This window comes from Convolutriloba macropyga, chromosome 11 (genome assembly GCF_964194025.1).
Source record: "Convolutriloba macropyga chromosome 11, txConMacr16.3, whole genome shotgun sequence".
In the NCBI taxonomy this organism is placed as follows: domain Eukaryota; kingdom Metazoa; phylum Xenacoelomorpha; order Acoela; family Convolutidae; genus Convolutriloba; species Convolutriloba macropyga.
This window is the reverse complement of record NC_134478.1, coordinates 33,300,653-33,323,450: the sequence shown is the minus strand read 5'-3', so window position 1 is coordinate 33,323,450 and position 22,798 is coordinate 33,300,653. Positions and strand designations below refer to the sequence as shown.

The following is a 22,798-nucleotide window of genomic DNA, read 5'->3' as shown; positions in this document are numbered from 1 at the left end:
ACTTTTTTTCTACGTGAATAGCTAAAACACGCAGATTAGAGGGAGACCGCGTTGGGTCGGTGTGACTAGTCAAAATTTGTTGCAAACGGTTTTTTCCCGAAGATTAATTTCTAATTGTTTTAAAGCAAATGAATCGGTGTTGGCAGAGTTAGAACACCAAAAAAGCCTTTTCCCAGTACTGATTTCAACCGCGTAGCAATAACAAGACGATTATTGGTCTCATCATAGTTCTGTCTCACAACTTGAAGAGGAGCGCTGCTTTTCTACTGGACTTTGTTTCTCTTTGTTGATGACTTTAGAAAAATGAATTTTCATAATTACCAGCGTAATTAGTAAGTGATGTTTTAAGCATTACTAAGCATTTTTTTAAAGTGCAATTTCATCAACTTTACGCTGATAATTGGATGGGTTAGTTGTCCTATTTATCTCTGTCTGTGGAAATTGAAAGCAAAATGGATAATAGTTGTGCAAAGCGACAGCGACATGCATATTGTAATTTGTTAATGTGATGTTTTCAAACAAGGATTTCAGACTTTTCAATCTCAAAAATCGTGCCGAGTTTGTCTTATTATGCTAGCTTAAGTTTTTTATTAACCAGCTGCTCTCTCTGCGCATGTTTTTATAGGATTCGACAATCGTATGTTCAATTGTTGGAGCTGCTTGTGAATTGAAAAGTCCGCTAATCTTGCTGCGCCAATAACAATAATGCCTGAGAAACAACCTCTTTTGAGTATTGCCAATTTTTTATGGTCTCCCGTGGAATTTTTGTCCGCTTAACTTTGCTTAAGTGCTTATTTGAGTAAAGTTATTGCTTTTTGCAGATATGCGATAGAATATGGATTATTTATTCTGCCATTGTACAACAGAAATGTCTGAATGCTTGTGGTTTACTCTTTTTCTGCAGCATTAAACGTTGTTGTTTGCAGTGTTCAACGTCTGTTTTTTAAACTATTCAGTTTGTGATCGTGCCTAAAATATACTGAAAATCTTGTGCCAAAAGATATTGAAAATGTTTTACAACCAAAACTTTTTTTACAAGCAATAAAGCTTTGATTGCTATAACCTTTTCTGTCAAACTCTTCATGAGAATAAGGAGTTTGACTTATAATTTCTCATTAGGGGAAGCGATTTGATCTTTCATTTCACTTCAAGAAAAAAATGAATTAGGCTTCGAGAAGGGTGTCCTCTTCCATGCATCCTCGAAGTTGAACTCACTACCATTGTAACTGCCAGAAACGATCGTTAGTTTACATGTATTTAGAAGTAGATTAAACAAGCATTTTATACCTGAGCGCATTGCAGCTACTTTCAAATAGTCGGTATACGGCGTAATTTCTTTTTAATAGCCGCACAGTGATAGCTGGGGCTATTATCGGCCGTCTCTTGTTTTTTTTTAGATTTCAAAGAATTTGAATTGTATTGGGGCGCTGTCTTTTTTTACGACTCGAAGGGGAGTATTTGAGAAGTCTTTTTTTTAATCAATTTTATTGGAGTGATTTTTGAAGCGGGAAATGAAACGCGCGAAAAAATTTGGACTAATTTTGGTGCTGAACAAAAGTGAAGAGCGGAGCGAAAAGAGTGGTTTTTGTTCATACCGCTGTTTTTGAGAGAGCGAGAAATTGATGTGTGAAAAAACTTTCTCTAAGCGAGCGAACTTTTTTTGTTCACTTGCGGCTTTTAAAAGCAGTTTTTTGCATCTTTTGATAGTTACGAGGTTTGATTATGATATTGCATTAGTTTTAGGCTTGTTTTTATAATAATTGAAGGTTTCAAGTAGTTAATTTGGGTTGAATGCTAATTTGGAGATTTTTGATCAGTTCTGCTGATTTTCAGACGAAATTAAATGATTTTTTGGCTGTTTTTTTATTTAATGATTCAAGTGGGATTTGAATAGAAGCTTGTTACTTAAGGTATATTCAGGTACCAATTTACTGAAGGTTTCTTGGCATAAATTATTTTTTCCTAGGAAAATTGACAAAAAAATTGATAAATTTTAAATAATTTTTCTCTTTTTTTGCATTTTTTTAAATCTTGGGCAAGTTTCTTAGCTTATATGACTTGCCAATTGTTTTGCGAGCTTTTCATTGCTCTAATTGCAAACGAATTTCAGTTGGCTGTGTTTCCTTGTACTATTAAAAAAACTCATTAAGTTTTTCTAGTTTTTTTTGTTCAATTTGTTTTTGAATGCCGTTTCTATTCTTCCTTAAATTTTTTATGGCATTTGTGGATGTTCAGTATTCACAAAACTTGTTCTACTTGTTTAGTCATGTTTGTATGGGCAATTTTCTCCTTAGAGTCGTTTCCGGCTATGTTTTTTTTAAGATCTTAGAGTTTGACTTATAATTTCTCATTAGGGGAAGCGATTTGATCTTTCATTTCACTTCAAGAAAAAAATGAATTAGGCTTCGAGAAGGGTGTCCTCTTCCATGCATCCTCGAAGTTGAACTCACTACCATTGTAACTGCCAGAAACGATCGTTAGTTTACATGTATTTAGAAGTAGATTAAACAAGCATTTTATACCTGAGTGCATTGCAGCTACTTTCAAATAGTCGGTATACGGCGTAATTTCTTTTTAATAGCCGCACAGTGATAGCTGGGGCTATTATCGGCCGTCTCTTGTTTTTTTAGATTTCAAAGAATTTGAATTGTATTGGGGCGCTGTCCTCTTTTACGACTCGAAGGGGAGTATTTGAGAAGTCTTTTTTTTAATCAATTTTATTGGAGTGATTTTTGAAGCGGGAAATGAAACGCGCGAAAAAATTTGGACTAATTTTGGTGCTGAACAAAAGTGAAGAGCGGAGCGAAAAGAGTGGTTTTTGTTCATACCGCTGTTTTTGAGAGAGCGAGAAATTGATGTGTGAAAAAACTTTCTCTAAGCGAGCGAACTTTTTTTGTTCACTTGCGGCTTTTATAAGCAGTTTTTTTGCATCTTTTGATAGTTACGAGGTTTGATTATGATATTGCATTAGTTTTAGGCTTGTTTTTATAATAATTGAAGGTTTCAAGTAGTTAATTTTGGTTTAATGCTAATTTGGAGATTTTTGATCAGTTCTGCTGATTTTCAGACGAAATTAAATGATTTTTTGGCTGTTTTTTTATTTAATGATTCAAGTGGGATTTGAATAGAAGCTTGTTACTTAAGGAATATTCAAGTACCAATTTACTGAAGGTTTCTTGGCATAAATTTTTTTTCCTAGGAAAATTGACAAAAAATTTTTTGTTCAGTTTGTTTTTGAATGCCGTTTCTATTCTTCCTTAAATTTTTTATGGCATTTGTGGATGTTCAGTATTCACAAAACTTGTTCTACTTGTTTAGTCATGTTTGTATGGGCAGTTTTCTCCTTAGAGTCGTTTCCGGCTATGTTTTTTTTAAAGATCTGTTCACACATTTTCATGATTTTTGAAGTCAAATTGGAGTAGTGATTTTGGTCACGCCGAAACAGGAAGTGGAGCGAAAAAGCGAGTGGTTTTGCGGCGTGCATTTTTTTGCTCTAATTTTAAAGTAGAGTGAGAAAACGGTATTCGAACAAAAACTCGCTTTCTCGCTAGTGTTTTTTTTCACATGCGGCAATTTCACTTTGATTTTTACTTTTTTTCGATTTTTTGATCTGATTTCTAAATGGTTTTTGTAATCCATTCATAGTCTCTTCTAGGGCTAGTTTTTTGTTTAGTCAATGAAAATTTTTTGAAACGTACGTCAGGACTTAATCTGCTATGTTTTTTTGGTCGTCTCGAATTTTGTTTCGACCATATGACGTCACAACCACTTCAAATCTGCTTTTTGTTCATTCGTTCATGCAATTTCAGCTGAAGTGCGTGCGTGACGTCGTTTTTCGCTCTTAGTGGAGCGAGTTTTGTTCATTCGCGTGATCAAATTTTTGGTCACACTTGACTTACCTCACTCTCAAAAATGACTTCCTCTCTTTGAATTTACCTTTATTTACTTTAATTCAAAGAGATAAGTTAAAATGGGTGTGTGTCACTCTACATGAAGGTTATTTGAGAGCAGGTAATAGAGGCAGCAAAAACCTATGCAGATTTTTACTCAAAATATAACATATCAGCCTTCAATGAGAAGACGAATTTTTTGGTCTGTATTTTTTACTGTTTTTTTAGACTGCAGATCTACAAAGCTATTGCGGCTATTTTCTGGCAATCTGCCAGCTATGTTTTAAATAAGCTCTGCCTCATTGACTTTAACTAAAACCGGTTTATGTCGCTCCAAAAATTGTCTACACCTGTATATTGCTCCAAAAATCATCTACTCGTGTAAATTTCTCTCAAGCTATGTTTGTAGTAATATTATTTGTCTTGTGGTCTTTTTAATGCGATTTTTCGCTTGACCAATTTTTTTGTCTGACCCTGTTAACTTTTCATCTCAAAAACGGGATAAACAGCTAAAGCCCTGAGCAGCTCTCTTGGAACCTTTTTAGTCTATAAGAATGCTATTAACCGTGACTATCTTGAGGAGACAATTTCTTGGCGTGAAGGGCGGTTCTTTATCTTCAACCCCACTTAACCACTCACCCCACCCACCCACTCAAACGCCCCACCGCCACCACTCACGCTCCACCTGGCAATTTGCACCCCCTCCCGTCCAGCCCAACCCTACCCCCTCCACCGTCGTTTGACCCCCCTAATGCTAGCATCCCTACGCCCCAGCTGGCTATTATCTAAGCCAACCACTCACCAGTCGTTTGAGTACAATTCGCTTACGTTACATGTCGTTTACATGTATTTAGAAGTAGAATAAACAAGCATTTTATACCTGAGCGCATTGCAGCTACTTTCAAATAGTCGGTATACGGCGTAATTTCTTTTTAATAGCCGCACAGTGATAGCTGGGGCTATTATCGGCCGTCTCTTGTTTTTTTTAGATTTCAAAGAATTTGAATTGTATTGGGGCGCTGTCTTTTTTTACGACTCGAAGGGGAGTATTTGAGAAGTCTTTTTTTTAATCAATTTTATTGGAGTGATTTTTGAAGCGGGAAATGAAACGCGCGAAAAAATTTGGAGTAATTTTGGTGCTGAACAAAAGTGAAGAGCGGAGCGAAAAGAGAGTGGTTTTTGTTCATACCGCTGTTTTTGAGAGAGCGAGAAATTGATGTGTGAAAAAACTTTCTCTTAGCGAGCGAACTTTTTTTGTTCAGTTGCGGCTTTTGAAAGCAGTTTTTTGCATCTTTTGATAGTTACGAGGTTTGATTATGATATTGCATTAGTTTTAGGCTTGTTTTTATACTAATTGAAGGTTTCAAGTAGTTAATTTGGGTTGAATGCTAATTTGGAGATTTTTGATCAGTTCTGCTGATTTTCAGACGAAATTAAATGATTTTTTGGCTGTTTTTTTATTTAATGATTCAAGTGGGATTTGAATAGAAGCTTGTTACTTAAGGAGTATTCAGGTACCAATTTACTGAAGGTTTCTTGGCATAAATTTTTTTTTCCTAGGAAAATTGACAAAAAAATTGATAAATTTTAAATAATTTTTCTTTTTTTTTGCATTTTTTTTTATTTCTTGGGCAAGTTTCTTAGCTTATATGACTTACCAATTGTTTTGCGAGCTTTTCATTGCTCTAATTGCAAACGAACTTCAGTTGGCTTTGTTTTCTTGTACTATTAAAAAAACTCATTAAGTTTTTCTAGTTTTTTTTGTTCAATTTGTTTTTGAATGCCGTTTCTTTTCTTCCTCAAATTTTTTATGGCATTTGTGGATGTTCAGTATTCACAAAACTTGTTCTACTTGTTTAGTCATGTTTGTATGGGCAATTTTCTCCTTAGAGTCGTTTCCGGCTATGTTTTTTTAAGATCTTAGAGTTTGACTTATAATTTCTCATTAGGGGAAGCGATTTGATCTTTCATTTCACTTCAAGAAAAAAATGAATTAGGCTTCGAGAAGGGTGTCCTCTTCCATGCATCCTCGAAGTTGAACTCACTACCATTGTAACTGCCAGAAACGATCGTTAGTTTACATGTATTTAGAAGTAGATTAAAGAAGCATTTTATACCTGAGTGCATTGCAGCTACTTGCAAATAGTCGGTATACGGCGTAATTTCTTTTTAATAGCCGCACAGTGATAGCTGGGGCTATTATCGGCCGTCTCTTGTTTTTTTTAGATTTCAAAGAATTTGAATTGTATTGGGGCGCTGTCTTTTTTTACGACTCGAAGGGGAGTATTTGAGAAGTCTTTTTTTAATCAATTTTATTGGAGTGATTTTTGAAGCGGGAAATGAAACGCGCGAAAAAATTTGGAGTAATTTTGGTGCTGAACAAAAGTGAAGAGCGGAGCGAAAAGAGAGTGGTTTTTGTTCATACCGCTGTTTTTGAGAGAGCGAGAAATTGATGTGTGAAAAAACTTTCTCTAAGCGAGCGAACTTTTTTTGTTCACTTGCGGCTTTTATAAGCAGTTTTTTTTGCATCTTTTGATAGTTACGAGGTTTGATTATGATATTGCATTAGTTTTAGGCTTGTTTTTATAATAATTGAAGGTTTCAAGTAGTTAATTTTGGTTTAATGCTAATTTGGAGATTTTTGATCAGTTCTGCTGATTTTCAGACGAAATTAAATGATTTTTTGGCTGTTTTTTTATTTAATGATTCAAGTGGGATTTGAATAGAAGCTTGTTACTTAAGGAATATTCAAGTACCAATTTACTGAAGGTTTCTTGGCATAATTTTTTTTCCTAGGAAAATTGACAAAAAATTTTTTGTTCAGTTTGTTTTTGAATGCCGTTTCTATTCTTCCTTAAATTTTTATGGCATTTGTGGATGTTCAGTATTCACAAAACTTGTTCTACTTGTTTAGTCATGTTTGTATGGGCAGTTTTCTCCTTAGAGTCGTTTCCGGCTATGTTTTTTTTAAAGATCTGTTCACACATTTTCATGATTTTTGAAGTCAAATTGGAGTAGTGATTTTGGTCACGCCGAAACAGGAAGTGGAGCGAAAAAGCGAGTGGTTTTGCGGCGTGCATTTTTTTGCTCTAATTTTAAAGTAGAGTGAGAAAACGGTATTCGAACAAAAACTCGCTTTCTCGCTAGTGGTTTTTTTCACATGCGGCAATTTCACTTTGATTTTTACTTTTTTTCGATTTTTTGATCTGATTTCTAAATGGTTTTTGCAATCCATTCATAGTCTCTTCTAGGGCTAGTTTTTTGTTTAGTCAATGAAAATTTTTTGAAACGTACGTCAGGACTGAACCTGCTATGTTTTTTTGGTCGTCTCGAATTTTGTTTCGACCATATGACGTCACAACCACTTCAAATCTGCTTTTTGTTCATTCGTTCATGCAATTTCAGCTGAAGTGCGTGCGTGACGTCGTTTTTCGCTCTTAGTGGAGCGAGTTTTGTTCATTCGCGTGATCAAATTTTTGGTCACACTTGACTTACCTCACTCTCAAAAATGACTTCCTCTCTTTGAAATTTACCTTTATTTACTTTAATTCAAAGAGATAAGTTAAAATGGGTGTGTGTCACTCTACATGAAGGTTATTTGAGAGCAGGTAATAGAGGCAGCAAAAACTTATGCAGATTTTTACTCAAAATATAACATATCAGCCTTCAATGAGAAGACGAATTTTTTTGGTCTGTATTTTTTACTGTTTTTTTAGACTGCAGATCTACAAAGCTATTGCGGCTATTTTCTGGCAATCTGCCAGCTATGTTTTAAATAAGCTCTGCCTCATTGACTTTAACTAAAACCGGTTTATGTTGCTCCAAAAATTGTCTACACCTGTATATTGCTCCAAAAATCATCTACTCGTGTAAATTTCTCTCAAGCTATGTTTGTAGTAATATTATTTGTCTTGTGGTCTTTTTAATGCGATTTTTCGCTTGACCAATTTTTTTGTCTGACCCTGTTAACTTTTCATCTCAAAAACGGGATAAACAGCTAAAGCCCTGAGCAGCTCTCTTGGAACCTTTTTAGTCTATAAGAATGCTATTAACCGTGACTATCTTGAGGAGACAATTTCTTGGCGTGAAGGGCGGTTCTTTATCTTCAACCCCACTTAACCACTCACCCCACCCACCCACTCAAACGCCCCACCGCCACCACTCACGCTCCACCTGGCAATTTGCACCCCCTCCCGTCCAGCCCAACCCTACCCCCTCCACCGTCGTTTGACCCCCCTAATGCTAGCATCCCTACGCCCCAGCTGGCTATTATCTAAGCCAACCACTCACCAGTCGTTTGAGTACAATTCGCTTACGTTAGGCGGTTTTGTGCAGTTAAATGTCTAACTGAATATCAGCTGAAAACCGTAGACTCGAAGAATTATTTACCAATTAGTAGAAACCCCGTAGTGCCATTGAGTTGATATCATTAAAAAATTATTCGGTGACGCATAAAAGCAAACAGGAGTGATAAATTGAAAAATAATGTATTCAGAACATTCTACCTCATTATTAAAGTCAAAACTTTTATCGACAACTTTTCCAATACAATACTACTTATATCTCTCTCCTTAATATGGTTTTGAATTAACAATTTTTTCTGGGTTCTGTCTGACATGAATTTATATTATTGGTGATGCTTTTTCAGAAAGTGCCGATTCCTCAAGTAGTTTCTGGATTCCTTCGGTTCCTTCTATCCGACCCTATTATCAATCTTTTTCCTAAAATTTTTTCCTTCTTAACCTAAAAATTTATCTAATTTTTGAATGAAAGTGAAGGTCAAAAGATATGCGTGGCCTGTTGTATTTTCGAGTTATAATTTAGTTTTTTGTTTTAAATTTAATTTCTAGCCATTTGAAAATTGGTCTTTGAAATTCGGAGGTCCATTATCTGCTCATTCGAAAGAAATTTTCTTGTTTATTATTTCGTTTTTTTTTCGCCAAAAAAATGGAATACTTAAATATTTAGTTGTGCTTATACGACTTTGCTATAGGAAATGCTATAGGGGAAATGAAAACTCAAAATATATTAATTTTCTCAAACGAAGTTTGTAGCAATTATATTAGTCCTGTCGGTCTTTTTGATATGCGATTTTTTGCTTGATCAATTTTTCGTCTGACGATTTTGACTTTTCGTCCTCAAAAACGGGATAAACAGGTAGCGCCCAGTGGGCATTAAGTGCTCTTAGAGACTTTCAACTCTGTTTCAGCTCAAAATGTTTTGGAGACTTATACTTATGTTGTGATGGGCGGTTATTAGAGGTTGACGACACCCCCACTGTTGACCCTCCCCCCTATTGCCCCCCACCGCGCTGTTGCCCACCTGCTCCATCCCCATCAGCCCCCCGGTGAAAATATTTAAAGCTTGAAATAGTGATACTGGATAGTCTCTTGAGATAATGAAATTCTTTTGAAGATTTTAATATTTTGAAAGATTAGCAAGATTTTGCTAAAATTTTCTTGTTTTAATTTTTTTGTCCTTTTCTGATTTTACCGATCATTACTGGCCAATGAAGTTTTTTCAAGTCTTTCAGATGCATTACTGGACGTAACTGGTTAGAGAAAAAGTAGTTTTGAACATTTTTTGCGAAATCTGGAAGCTTTTCTTTTAAATTTTTAGAATTTTGCAAATTTTTAAAGTATTAGTTTTTTAATTGATTTGTTTACTTATAAAGCTAGAAAACTAAAAGTTGCAGAGTCGAATCAAGCTAATGCTAACCTCACTAAACCGAGGCTAGCTACTAACGAAGCCAACCGCTCGCCGGGCGTTTGAGAGCAATTCGCCCGACGTTAGTTGGTTATGTTTGCTAGCTGCTCTCATAGTCTCAGCCGACTATTATTTCGGGCATATTTTTCACAACTCGAAGAGGAATTCTGACAATCGCTTTGTTTCATTTTTTGTCACTGAAACAGGATGAAACTTCAATGCCGCACATTGAATTTTTGTCACTGAAACAGGATGAAAATTCAATGCCGCACGTTGAACCAAGTGTTTAGGCCAAGCTGTTGAACAATTGAACCAAGTGTTTAGGCCAAGCTGTTGAACAAACGTTTTTTGTTCTAAAAGGGAGAGACAATTGGGTGTGAAAAAAATGGTAGCTTAACGAGTAGTTTTTTCAACATGTGGGCTTTTTAAGGCTTTTTATTTCACTTTGAAGTTGAATTCTATCTGCCAAAATCTTTGTTCGCGGATATAATAACAAGTTATTGGAATTCCAGGAGTCTTTTGACCATTTGGAGGATATATTAGACTAAGGTGCAATTTTGAGCCAATCATGGCTTTTTGCTCTTTTTGAAATTTTTTGATTTTTGTGTTATTCTTCTAGTTTTTTGAAGTATGCGGGGATTATTCTGGTTCGAGTTATTATTAATGGTGGTTTTGAGTTTCGATGGAGTTGGTTGGAATAAAAATATGGTTGTATATGTCAAAGAAAATTCAATAAATTATGTCAATTTATGACCTTTTACTTTTTGAGCATATTTTCACTAATTTTTAAGCATTATTGATATTTTTTATTCAATTGCTTATTTTGCTTGAAGTTTGCTGTATATATTGTTACTGAAAGAAACTTGTTTCTCGTTTTTATTTGTTTTGCCCTTGCTTTTTCTTTTTGATTTGACATGCTGCGTGTTGTTTGGTTCATCGCCAAGCAATGAGAAACATATCCAAGAGACATGAAGAATATTTTGTAGAACGCGCAAATTGTACAAAATTTTTCTGAAAATGTTAATTAGATGTTGAATTTTTTCATCGTTTCTCCTAGGTATTTATCGTTCTTATCATTTTGTCTATCATTTTTTTGTCCATGATTAGAGATAAAGAGTATCTATTTCATGGTAAGTTGAAAGGAACTTCGAATTCTCTACTTGGTGAGAACTTTTGGGAAATTGAATACTTTAATGAATTAAATAGCATTTATGAGTTTGTAATTAACTAAGGCTTAAGGCTTTTGACTCTGATTTGATTCCGGAGTCCAACAAAAATTTGTTCCGCCTTACAGACAAAAAATTTTTTCATAAAAAATTTTTTTTTGCCTTACAGCACTAGCTTGTTCAACATCTTGCGTGCTAGGCTACTTTCTTCCTACTCTAATTATGCTCAAAGGTCTTTTAAGTAACAGTAGCTGAGCAATGCTATCTGAAATGAACAGAGTCAGTATAGAAGAAGCGAAATCAGAAACCGGAACGAGATAAACGCATAGCCCAGTTGTGGTTGCCCGGTGTTTGACTTCGTTCTAATGAGTCTTAATTACCAAACCTCATGTTTATTGGTGTTGATCCCTCTATCCTCTCATTAATAAACAGGAGTGTATCTAAGTTCAAATTCCAATCAAAGTAGAACGCACTTAAAAATATTTTTTTTTGCGAAACAATCAATTTTTTTCTGTTATTAATTCCTCTCGGACGAAGTTTGAAGTAATTATCGTACAAATGGCATACAAAATAAAAACAGGCGCTTCAGGTTTTTCATCTCCTTGTAGTAAGTTTAACTTCGAGTCTATTTTGTTTCGAGGCTATTTTTGCGTAGAAAGCAGATCTCCAGTTGGTAGAAGAAGCTTTGATGAGGATGAAGAAGAACAGGACAAAAAGGTGGTCAGTGGAAAGAGACCGAGCATGAAGAGCAGTGAAAAGATCAGATCACCGTCTGAGTCGCCGAAACGATCTATTAGCAGAACTAAATCGTACGAAAGAGATAGCTTCGACAAAAAGGAGGAAGAGAAAGGAAGAGGTAAGCTCATGGTTTCCTAAAATTCCAATTTAACTATTTTAATACGGTACAAAGAGAATGATCAATACTTAGAGGATTTTGTTGATTTTTGACAAAATATCTAGTCAATTTGATCATTCGAGCCAATAGGATCATTCGAGCCAGTGTGCAACTGAATTTTTAAATTGAGGGCATAATTGTACGATAATTCAGAATGTAACATGTCAAATTTTCGAGTTATTTTACTGGCCATTACCGAACTGCAAGTCTTCCAATGAGAACTAGTTTCAGTTGCAATTTATCTGTTCCGGTTCCATTTTCTGATCTAGGTGATGGTAGAGATATGAAGAGAGACGAAGGCGCGCGTGACGACAAGTTGAAACAGAAATCGAAGGAACGGTTCACCGGTAGTCCTAGTTCAGGTGGGAGACTATCATCAGTCTCTGGGCTACCGCCTCTTAGCAAAGGAGACGCAGAGAAGGGAAGAACCCCTGAAAATAAGAAACCGGAGAAATCTATCTGGGATACTACCTCGGTGAGTTTATGGATATTTATATTGGTTTGTAACACGCACGTGCAAGTTTTACAATGCCAGATCTCTGCTGTGACAAATTTTATAATGCCAGATTTTCGTATATACAGTGCCAGATTCTAAAACTCACCAATTTAAAATTTAAAAAGTGCGTGTTTCACGCAAGGATACCTGACTTGAAAGTTTCAGACGGAAAAAATTGGCCATAGTTTCCAAAAATAGCAATGCTGCTCACTAAAAGAAGAGTCTTAGATGCGGGGAATAAAAATGCAGCTGAGAACAGCCCGCTGTGGCCTAATGCTGTTCCGTAGAAACTGCAATTAATAATTAGTGTATTATTAAAAATTACTTTGCAATTTTTGTTGATATTTCGAACGCTACGTAGTTTTCCATTGAACAATGAGATACTCTCACTGTCACGTAAACATACATCTTGGTCCATAGTTCGTACTCTATACATACTCGGATGCTCAAAAATTCGATCCATTTAAAAAATAAATTGAGAATTATTGCATATAATTTGTAGGATGACGAAACCGAGAAGACAGACGAGAAAAAGAAAGAGAAAGAGAACTTGAAAAAGAAAGAGAAAGAGAACATGAAGAAAGAGGGAGAGCAGGCTCCACTCAGCAGTACACATTCTTCCCCTGCTCACCACTCAACATCAGATAAGTTAGTATTCTTAATAATAAGTGATTGCTTGATCATCGGAGAATGATAGTTGCATCATTTGCAGGGTACTATCACTATTACTGTAAAAGTTATTTCTTCCATTTTCTTCTGAGATAAGTTTTTGAAAAATCTGGTTTTTCACTAAAAGTTGAGAACGTAATCCATCAATTATACGAACAAAAATTTTTTGACGCTCAAGAAAGAAAGCTTTCTGGACTGGTTAGTTGTTCTTGTAAGTATATGTGAGTATATGAAAGTATAAATGCAATTGGCGCAATTAACTATCACTATATAAGTAAAATTTTAACCACAGAAGTTAGGGGTTTGTCAAAATATTTCATTGAAAAACAAATTGTAGATGAGAGGTAGTTGAGCTTGGTGATAATAATTAACTTCAATTCAGTAAACATAATTTTTGTGAGAAAGCAAACTCGCTACGTATTCAATGTTGCTGGATATTTGTGTATTACGCTGGTTTAATTTACTTCAATGATTTTAAATGACCGAGGGATAGAAATAATTTGAAAAAAATCCTCTTATTTCTTCTGTATTTCATTTTCTTTTGCATAAACTTTTATATCTGTAGACTGTATTCAATTGTACTGGATATTTGTGTATTAGCCTAATTGTTGTGAAAAACTTATTAAATAGTTTCAGAGAACGAACATGACTACTTCTCAGAGTGAAAACGTACAACACATGACTACTTCACCGAGTAAAGACGCACAAAAGATGCCAGATCTAAGATACCACGATCAAACACCTCTCGCAAAAGCAGACAACAAGCGTCTATGTAGTGCATTGGGCCCGGAAGACAATAAGTGACCTTACTAAAACGGTTCAAGAAGCAATTCAAGCAGCAGTAGCATCGTCAATGCCCGATATTATAAAAACGATTCAAGATCAACTGACTACGAAAATCAAAGCCGCCGTTGATGAGAGCCTTAAATGTTTGAGAGAAGACACCACGAGGGAAGTTAAAGAAACAGTTTTTTACGCCGAAGAAAGAAGTGACCTGAAAGCTAAATGTGAAAGTGAAATGCTGGAATCGTACAACAGACGAGAGAATGTGCGAATAATTGGTATGCCTGAAAGTTCTGCAGATGTTATGGACAGAGTTGTTGATCTTGCTAGTTTACTTGATGCTGAGGTTAGTGCAAACGATATCTCTATTGCTCATCCAGTGCCGACTAAGAAGCCAGGTCCACGTCCTCTGATTGTTCGTTTCTCCCGGAGAGTTGCGAAGGTAAATTTATTAAGAAACAAGAAACATCTGGAAAATTTCGACAAACTGAAGAACGTTCGAATTTTTGAAGACATGACTGCGCCTAGACAGTAGTTTTTTAATTTAATGAAGAGTGACAACATCGAGAAAGTTTGGTCAAGAGAAGGAACATTACACTACGTCAAAGCTGGAGGTGACAATAGAGTGTATAAAATCAATTCCTTATATGATGGTGGTCAAGCGTTGGAATACAACTTTTATACTGTACAGAGCTGCTTTAAAGATACTCGAGTTTTTATCAGAAAAAGTCAAGAATCTGGATCCTAATCTGTTTCTTTCTAGTGCTATTATACCAACTACTATGTCTTTATTAACTGTGATTGTTCGGTCGTTAAAAAACATCTTAATGATTTGGAAGCACTTGTTCATAGTCTTGAGTCTCCACCAAATGTAATATATCTCACTGAAACTTAGTTAACTCATAACGATGACATCGATTCCTTATTGGTTCCAGGCTATAAGAATTATGCAATTTAGAATAGAAAAACCCATGGCGGAGGTGTGATGATACAAATTCAGGATTCCATGTCGTTGTTAGACACACTCAACAGATATGGAAGAGACCCTTCTTGTGTCATTAGAGTATAAAAAGTACAGCTTTAAACTGGCTACTGTCTACATTCCACCAAGAACAAATAAACTAAAATTCGTCGAAAAATTGGATAATTTTTTTGAATGAGTTAACGTCCTTAAATTGCCCTACCGTTATAACTGGTGATTTTAACATTGACATTCATGTATAGAACCAATTACAATCTAATTATTTATGTACGATATCTTCTAATGATTTTGAGCTTACCAATCTTGAAACTACCAGGGAAACTTCTAACTCCGCAACTTGTCTAGACCACTTTATATATCAAAATTTTGCCAGCCCTGATTTTTGTGTACTAACTCATTTTTGTGTACTTCTCGGATCATTATCCTATCCTAATAAAGTGTTCAATTAATGTTGATACTGAACAAAACTATCTGCCGTTTAGAGACATAAGCTTTATAAAAAGTCAAGAGCAACTGTCGAACTACTTAATTGACTTAGACTGGAGCCTAAGGAATCGATGTCACTTTTTAGATTCTGATAGTACCAATGAGTTATTTACTAAATTCAACAACGTTTTCCTGGAAACCACTAATAAGTGTGCTCCTCTGAAATGCTTGACCGATAAAAGGTCTAAGTTACCGATGTGGTTTACCAACTCACTTAAAAACTTGCGCTTCATAAAAAATAAAGCACATCGAAGCATGAAACAAAATCCGCAAAATAATGAGGCAGCGACAAAATTCAAATTATTACGCAACAAGTTTGAAACATGTGTCGAAAAAGCTAAAAAAGATTTTTATAGACAAAAATTTGAATCATGTATGGGATACTCAAGGCAAACATAAGTTAATCAATGATGTAAAAGGAACTAATAGCAAAAGTTCGCAAGTACCGGCGCTAAACTCATGTAGTGAACGTTGCACTGATTCCAGCAGCGCTGACATTGCTGAGCAGTTTAACACATTCTTCACCCATGTTGGTCCGAAGTTGAAAGAAAAAATTAAACATGTTCCTTTGCCTGAGATGAACAAAGTTAACCACTCCATGTATCTAAAACCAATAACCATTGACGAGGTAAGAGAAATCATTGAAAATCTAGACAATAAATTCTCATCTGGTGATGATGATATCTCTAATGTCATAGTAAAGTTATCATCAAATATCACGATTCCATACCTAACTCAGGTAATCAATAAATCCTTTGAAGAAGGAATGTTTCCCGATGATCTGGAAAAGGCTAAAGTAATTCCCCTTCACAAGGATGGATCAAAACTAGATGAAAATAACTACAGACCAATTTCTCTTCTAATTGTTTGGAGTAAAATTATAGAACGTGCTTTGTTCATTCGCATATATGCCTACATGGAATATCATAATTTGCTTTTCAATAGGCAATTTGGGTTTCGTGCCAAACACAGTACAATGACGCTCTTGTTGAATTAGTTGAAAAAATAAGGTTGAATTGCCAAAATGTAAAATCTATCAGTTTCTTTCTTGATCTTAAAAAAGCTTTTGATACCATTGAGCACGATATCTTATTAAAAAGATAGAAAACTTTGGTATAAGGGGCCAGCTTTAACTTGGATAACATCATACTTAAATGGGAGACAGCAGCGGGTTATTGTTAATGGGGCCTGTTCATCGTGGAATTCCATAGTTTGTGGGGTTCCACAAGGCTCAATTTTGGGTCCGTTATTGTTCATTTGTATCAATGATCTGCCTACAGTTTGCAACTCTCTTGATGTTATTTTATTTGCAGATGATACAAATCTCACCGCAATCAAAAAAGACAATAATTCAGTGCAAGAAGATCTGCAGATCATCAATAATTGGTTGATTGCTAATAAGTTAATACTAAATATGGAAAAAACCGTACAAATGAATATAGGGAACAAAAATAGTGCTTCCAAATGAGTGTTTAAGTTTGATGATGTTTTTATTGAAGTTGGAAATCTTTGTAAGTATCTCGGAGTATATGTAGATAGTAAGTTAAGTTTTCAATCACATATAGAATATATTAAGAAAAACTCTCAAAACAGTGTGGTATTATTTGTAAGCTGCGTCACTATGTACCCCGAAAACAGCTAATTGATTACTACCGAAGCAATGTTAACCCAATAATTCAGTACGGTATTTTGGTATATAGCTGTTGCAGTTATTCGTCGCCTTTACCTATCTACAATCTGCAGAAAAAAGTTTTAAAGTTCATTTATTTCAGGAAATTGTCAGGTGGTTCCATGGACATTTTTATTTCTAATAAATTGCTAACACTAACTTTTATATCTGTAGACTGTATTCAATTGTACTGGATATTTGTGTATTAGCCTAATTGTTGTGAAAAACTTATTAAATAGTTTCAGAGAACGAACATGACTACTTCTCAGAGTGAAAACGTACAACACATGACTACTTCACCGAGTAAAGACGCACAAAAGATGCCAGATCTAAGATACCACGATCAAACACCTCTCGCAAAAGCAGACAACAAGCGTCTATGTAGTGCATTGGGCCCGGAAGACAATAAGTGACCTTACTAAAACGGTTCAAGAAGCAATTCAAGCAGCAGTAGCATCGTCAATGCCCGATATTATAAAAACGATTCAAGATCAACTGACTACGAAAATCAAAGCCGCCGTTGATGAGAGCCTTAAATGTTTGAGAGAAGACACCACGAGGGAAGTTAAAGAAACAGTTTTTTACGCCGAAGAAAGAAGTGACCTGAAAGCTAAATGTGAAAGTGAAATGCTGGAATCGTACAACAGACGAGAGAATGTGCGAATAATTGGTATGCCTGAAAGTTCTGCAGATGTTATGGACAGAGTTGTTGATCTTGCTAGTTTACTTGATGCTGAGGTTAGTGCAAACGATATCTCTATTGCTCATCCAGTACCGACTAAGAAGCCAGGTCCACGTCCTCTGATTGTTCGTTTCTCCCGGAGAGTTGCGAAGGTAAATTTATTAAGAAACAAGAAACATCTGGAAAATTTCGACAAACTGAAGAACGTTCGAATTTTTGAAGACATGACTGCGCCTAGACAGTAGTTTTTTAATTTAATGAAGAGTGACAACATCGAGAAAGTTTGGTCAAGAGAAGGAACATTACACTACGTCAAAGCTGGAGGTGACAATAGAGTGTATAAAATCAATTCCTTATATGATGGTGGTCAAGCGTTGGAATACAACTTTTATACTGTACAGAGCTGCTTTAAAGATACTCGAGTTTTTATCAGAAAAAGTCAAGAATCTGGATCCTAATCTGTTTCTTTCTAGTGCTATTATACCAACTACTATGTCTTTATTAACTGTGATTGTTCGGTCGTTAAAAAACATCTTAATGATTTGGAAGCACTTGTTCATAGTCTTGAGTCTCCACCAAATGTAATATATCTCACTGAAACTTAGTTAACTCATAACGATGACATCGATTCCTTATTGGTTCCAGGCTATAAGAATTATGCAATTTAGAATAGAAAAACCCATGGCGGAGGTGTGATGATACAAATTCAGGATTCCATGTCGTTGTTAGACACACTCAACAGATATGGAAGAGACCCTTCTTGTGTCATTAGAGTATAAAAAGTACAGCTTTAAACTGGCTACTGTCTACATTCCACCAAGAACAAATAAACTAAAATTCGTCGAAAAATTGGATAATTTTTTTGAATGAGTTAACGTCCTTAAATTGCCCTACCGTTATAACTGGTGATTTTAACATTGACATTCATGTATAGAACCAATTACAATCTAATTATTTATGTACGATATCTTCTAATGATTTTGAGCTTACCAATCTTGAAACTACCAGGGAAACTTCTAACTCCGCAACTTGTCTAGACCACTTTATATATCAAAATTTTGCCAGCCCTGATTTTTGTGTACTAACTCATTTTTGTGTACTTCTCGGATCATTATCCTATCCTAATAAAGTGTTCAATTAATGTAGATACTGAACAAAACTATCTGCCGTTTAGAGACATAAGCTTTATAAAAAGTCAAGAGCAACTGTCGAACTACTTAATTGACTTAGACTGGAGCCTAAGGAATCGATGTCACTTTTTAGATTCTGATAGTACCAATGAGTTATTTACTAAATTCAACAACGTTTTCCTGGAAACCACTAATAAGTATGCTCCTCTGAAATGCTTGACCGATAAAAGGTCTAAGTTACCGATGTGGTTTACCAACTCACTTAAAAACTTGCGCTTCATAAAAAATAAAGCACATCGAAGCATGAAACAAAATCCGCAAAATAATGAGGCAGCGACAAAATTCAAATTATTACGCAACAAGTTTGAAACATGTGTCGAAAAAGCTAAAAAAGATTTTTATAGACAAAAATTTGAATCATGTATGGGATACTCAAGGCAAACATAAGTTAATCAATGATGTAAAAGGAACTAATAGCAAAAGTTCGCAAGTACCGGCGCTAAACTCATGTAGTGAACGTTGCACTGATTCCAGCAGCGCTGACATTGCTGAGCAGTTTAACACATTCTTCACCCATGTTGGTCCGAAGTTGAAAGAAAAAATTAAACATGTTCCTTTGCCTGAGATGAACAAAGTTAACCACTCCATGTATCTAAAACCAATAACCATTGACGAGGTAAGAGAAATCATTGAAAATCTAGACAATAAATTCTCATCTGGTGATGATGATATCTCTAATGTCATAGTAAAGTTATCATCAAATATCACGATTCCATACCTAACTCAGGTAATCAATAAATCCTTTGAAGAAGGAATGTTTCCCGATGATCTGGAAAAGGCTAAAGTAATTCCCCTTCACAAGGATGGATCAAAACTAGATGAAAATAACTACAGACCAATTTCTCTTCTAATTGTTTGGAGTAAAATTATAGAACGTGCTTTGTTCATTCGCATATATGCCTACATGGAATATCATAATTTGCTTTTCAATAGGCAATTTGGGTTTCGTGCCAAACACAGTACAATGACGCTCTTGTTGAATTAGTTGAAAAAATAAGGTTGAATTGCCAAAATGTAAAATCTATCAGTTTCTTTCTTGATCTTAAAAAAGCTTTTGATACCATTGAGCACGATATCTTATTAAAAAGATAGAAAACTTTGGTATAAGGGGCCAGCTTTAACTTGGATAACATCATACTTAAATGGGAGACAGCAGCGGGTTATTGTTAATGGGGCCTGTTCATCGTGGAATTCCATAGTTTGTGGGGTTCCACAAGGCTCAATTTTGGGTCCGTTATTGTTCATTTGTATCAATGATCTGCCTACAGTTTGCAACTCTCTTGATGTTATTTTATTTGCAGATGATACAAATCTCACCGCAATCAAAAAAGACAATAATTCAGTGCAAGAAGATCTGCAGATCATCAATAATTGGTTGATTGCTAATAAGTTAATACTAAATATGGAAAAAACCGTACAAATGAATATAGGGAACAAAAATAGTGCTTCCAAATCAGTGTTTAAGTTTGATGATGTTTTTATTGAAGTTGGAAATCTTTGTAAGTATCTCGGAATATATGTAGATAGTAAGTTAAGTTTTCAATCACATATAGAATATATTAAGAAAAACTCTCAAAACAGTGTGGTATTATTTGTAAGCTGCGTCACTATGTACCCCGAAAACAGCTAATTGATTACTACCGAAGCAATGTTAACCCAATAATTCAGTACGGTATTTTGGTATATAGCTGTTGCAGTTATTCGTCGCCTTTACCTATCTACAATCTGCAGAAAAAAGTTTTAAAGTTCATTTATTTCAGGAAATTGTCAGGTGGTTCCATGGACATTTTTATTTCTAATAAATTGCTAACACTATTCGAGTTTCATTTATATGAGCTGCTGAAATTTGTCCTGAAATCATTGAAAAAGATGCATAGCAAAACTTATCTAAATGAACTCTTTGAATATCAGCATGGTACCAGAAACACTAGAAGGTCTACCTAACAATTCCTTCCTTTAAAAAGCAGTTTGAGCGCTCCTCTATTTCATATCGTTGTGCAAGGTCATTTAACATACTGAGAAAGAATGAAGTTCTAGCACAAAATATTGAAGACAAAAATTGGCAAAAATATCGCAATTTTATCATAAATTCAAAGAAAGTTAATTGCTGAATAATGAGGAGATAGTACCCTATATTTTAAAATAATTTTTCTTCCTCTTTTCTTTTCCTTTAACTCCAGTCAAAAATTGTTCTGGCACTTACTTCGTAAATGCCGAGGTTTCAAAAATGGTATTATTTTTGCAAAATAACGAAGTCTACACATAGAAAATCGACAAAGAAAATCGAACTGCAGAAAAATTTTTTTTCAAAAAATTAATACATAGTAGCTAGGAATTAACGGCCCTCTTGTTGGCAAAGACACAGTGTTAGTCGTTCTTCCGATTAAGCATTGTTCCTTGTTCAAGTCTCTACGACAGCGTTCTGAGGTTTGTTTGCCTAGGCGTTGGCACCGGTGACCTGGTCATGGAATGTTAAATATTTAACTGTAATTATTCAACTTTAGCCAAGGCAGATACTAGTTGGGTTTAATAACCCCGTCTATCTGTCCTTTCCGAGATACGTTTTTTTTTGTTGTTATGTTATATGATTAAATAAATTTTTAAATAAATTGATTTATTTTGGTGTCTAATATTTGGAGAAATTTATTCTTTCTTTCTTTATTATACGCGTTTAAATTACTTCAATGATTTTGAATGACCACGGGATAGAAATAATTTGAAAATAAAAATTCACTCGTATTTCTTCTGGATTTCATTTTTCTTTTGCATAAATTTTAATATCTGTAGACTGTATAAACAATAATTTCATCATGTACCTTTCTACGTCCTGCTTAGTGAAGTGCTCATGTAACGCGTAGTTAGTTTCATTGGTTTCAAATACATCCGGTTATTAATTTTTGCAATTAGCTTTTGTCTTTGTATTTCGGCTTTATCGTATTTTTTCTGTTGCATTATTTGGTACTCAATTAGTCCCAACAATTTTTCGTGCAGCTTTGCTCGAATAAATCAAATAGTTCAAGTTTTCATTTTCTATGACAAATTTGTTTTTGCGAATAGCTCCCTACTGTAAATGTGGGGAGGTAATAGACTACGTGCTTATCAACGTTAGGTAAGCTCATTTTCTGATGTAAAAAACAATACTGGATACGCTATGTTAATTGGGCTACTTGTTTCATTTTATGCGCAATCTTAAGACAACGATAAAATTGAAAATTTAACGTAACTTTACAAATAAGGCTTCAGATTTGGACGGTGTTTGTCATTGGCGTTCCCAATTAGTATATCGATGAAACAGTAATCAATAATTGATCTTTGATGTATCTCTGTCTATAAGGAATTTCGTTCCTTGGCGAGGTTATTGGAAAACTCTAAAATCTATTGTTTTCACAAATTCAAAGTAAAGTTAGAGCGGGACAATCACTAAGTTGGTTTACAGAAACAAGACACATTAACAAGAGTTTCAACGCTAGAGCTAGAGAGTTGCTCTTCAATACGCAGTGTCTGTCAGTTTATTCGCTTACTAATAACACCAGAACTAGGCTAATTGTTTTGCTAAATCGTTGACAACTGTATTGGGTTTTTAAATATAGCGTTATTTTTCTATTGCAATTCTCTTCTAACTATGCTATCTATTTGACCTTGATTTAGTTTGCGTAATATGTATAGCTACCGTTGGTCCGACAGCTCATTAAAATCAGTTCTAAGCTCTCGTTTTGATGGCTGTTTTTACGCAAGTTTCCCTGATTTAAACTGACCACAATTTTCTTACATGCCATAAATTTTTTGTAAGGCTGTGGATGGGTTTAGAAAAACACTTTTTCCTGTATAAAAACATAGTTATCAACTACATTAAAATTGACAGTTCAAAACAGCACTACAGAGATTGACATTTTGCTCCGCAGTCTCTCATAACTTGTGGTTATTTTTTTCTCTTTTTTCTTTGTTCTTTACTGTTGGATCATGAATCAGAAAAAGATATAAGCAACGCAATCGAACTGTTTTCAAACGCTTTAGGCAGCTTTTTTAGATTGAAAGAATACTTGAATACCCTTTGGCATTCGAGATTTCATCTAATGGAAGGGTGAATTAGTTGTGCGAAGGCAGTGATGCCTGGGGCTCGTTGTTATTAACTGTGATAGCTGAAAGAAGCTAATATTGACCTTCTCTTCAATTTGATTTCGTCG

At 35.0% G+C, this 22,798-nt stretch overlaps 2 protein-coding genes across 3 annotated transcripts in view; both read left to right on the top strand.

The window, feature by feature from the left end:
* The window catches only part of LOC142349580 (uncharacterized), a 61,508-nt gene that overhangs the window by 23,336 nt on the left and 15,374 nt on the right, over nt 1–22,798 (top strand). For both annotated transcript variants that reach the window (XM_075401239.1, XM_075401240.1), the window contains exons 5-7: nt 11,418–11,618; nt 11,927–12,132; nt 12,656–12,801. In XM_075401239.1, coding sequence (XP_075257354.1) covers nt 11,418–11,618; nt 11,927–12,132; nt 12,656–12,801 — 553 coding nt within the window. The remainder of the gene's footprint in view (nt 1–11,417; nt 11,619–11,926; nt 12,133–12,655; nt 12,802–22,798) is intronic.
* Nucleotides 16,967–22,798, top strand: part of LOC142349579 (structural maintenance of chromosomes protein 5-like) — a 91,713-nt gene continuing 85,881 nt past the window's right edge. Inside the window, exon 1 of the mRNA XM_075401237.1 lies at nt 16,967–16,981. The gene's annotated coding sequence lies outside the window, so the exon portion shown is untranslated. The remainder of the gene's footprint in view (nt 16,982–22,798) is intronic.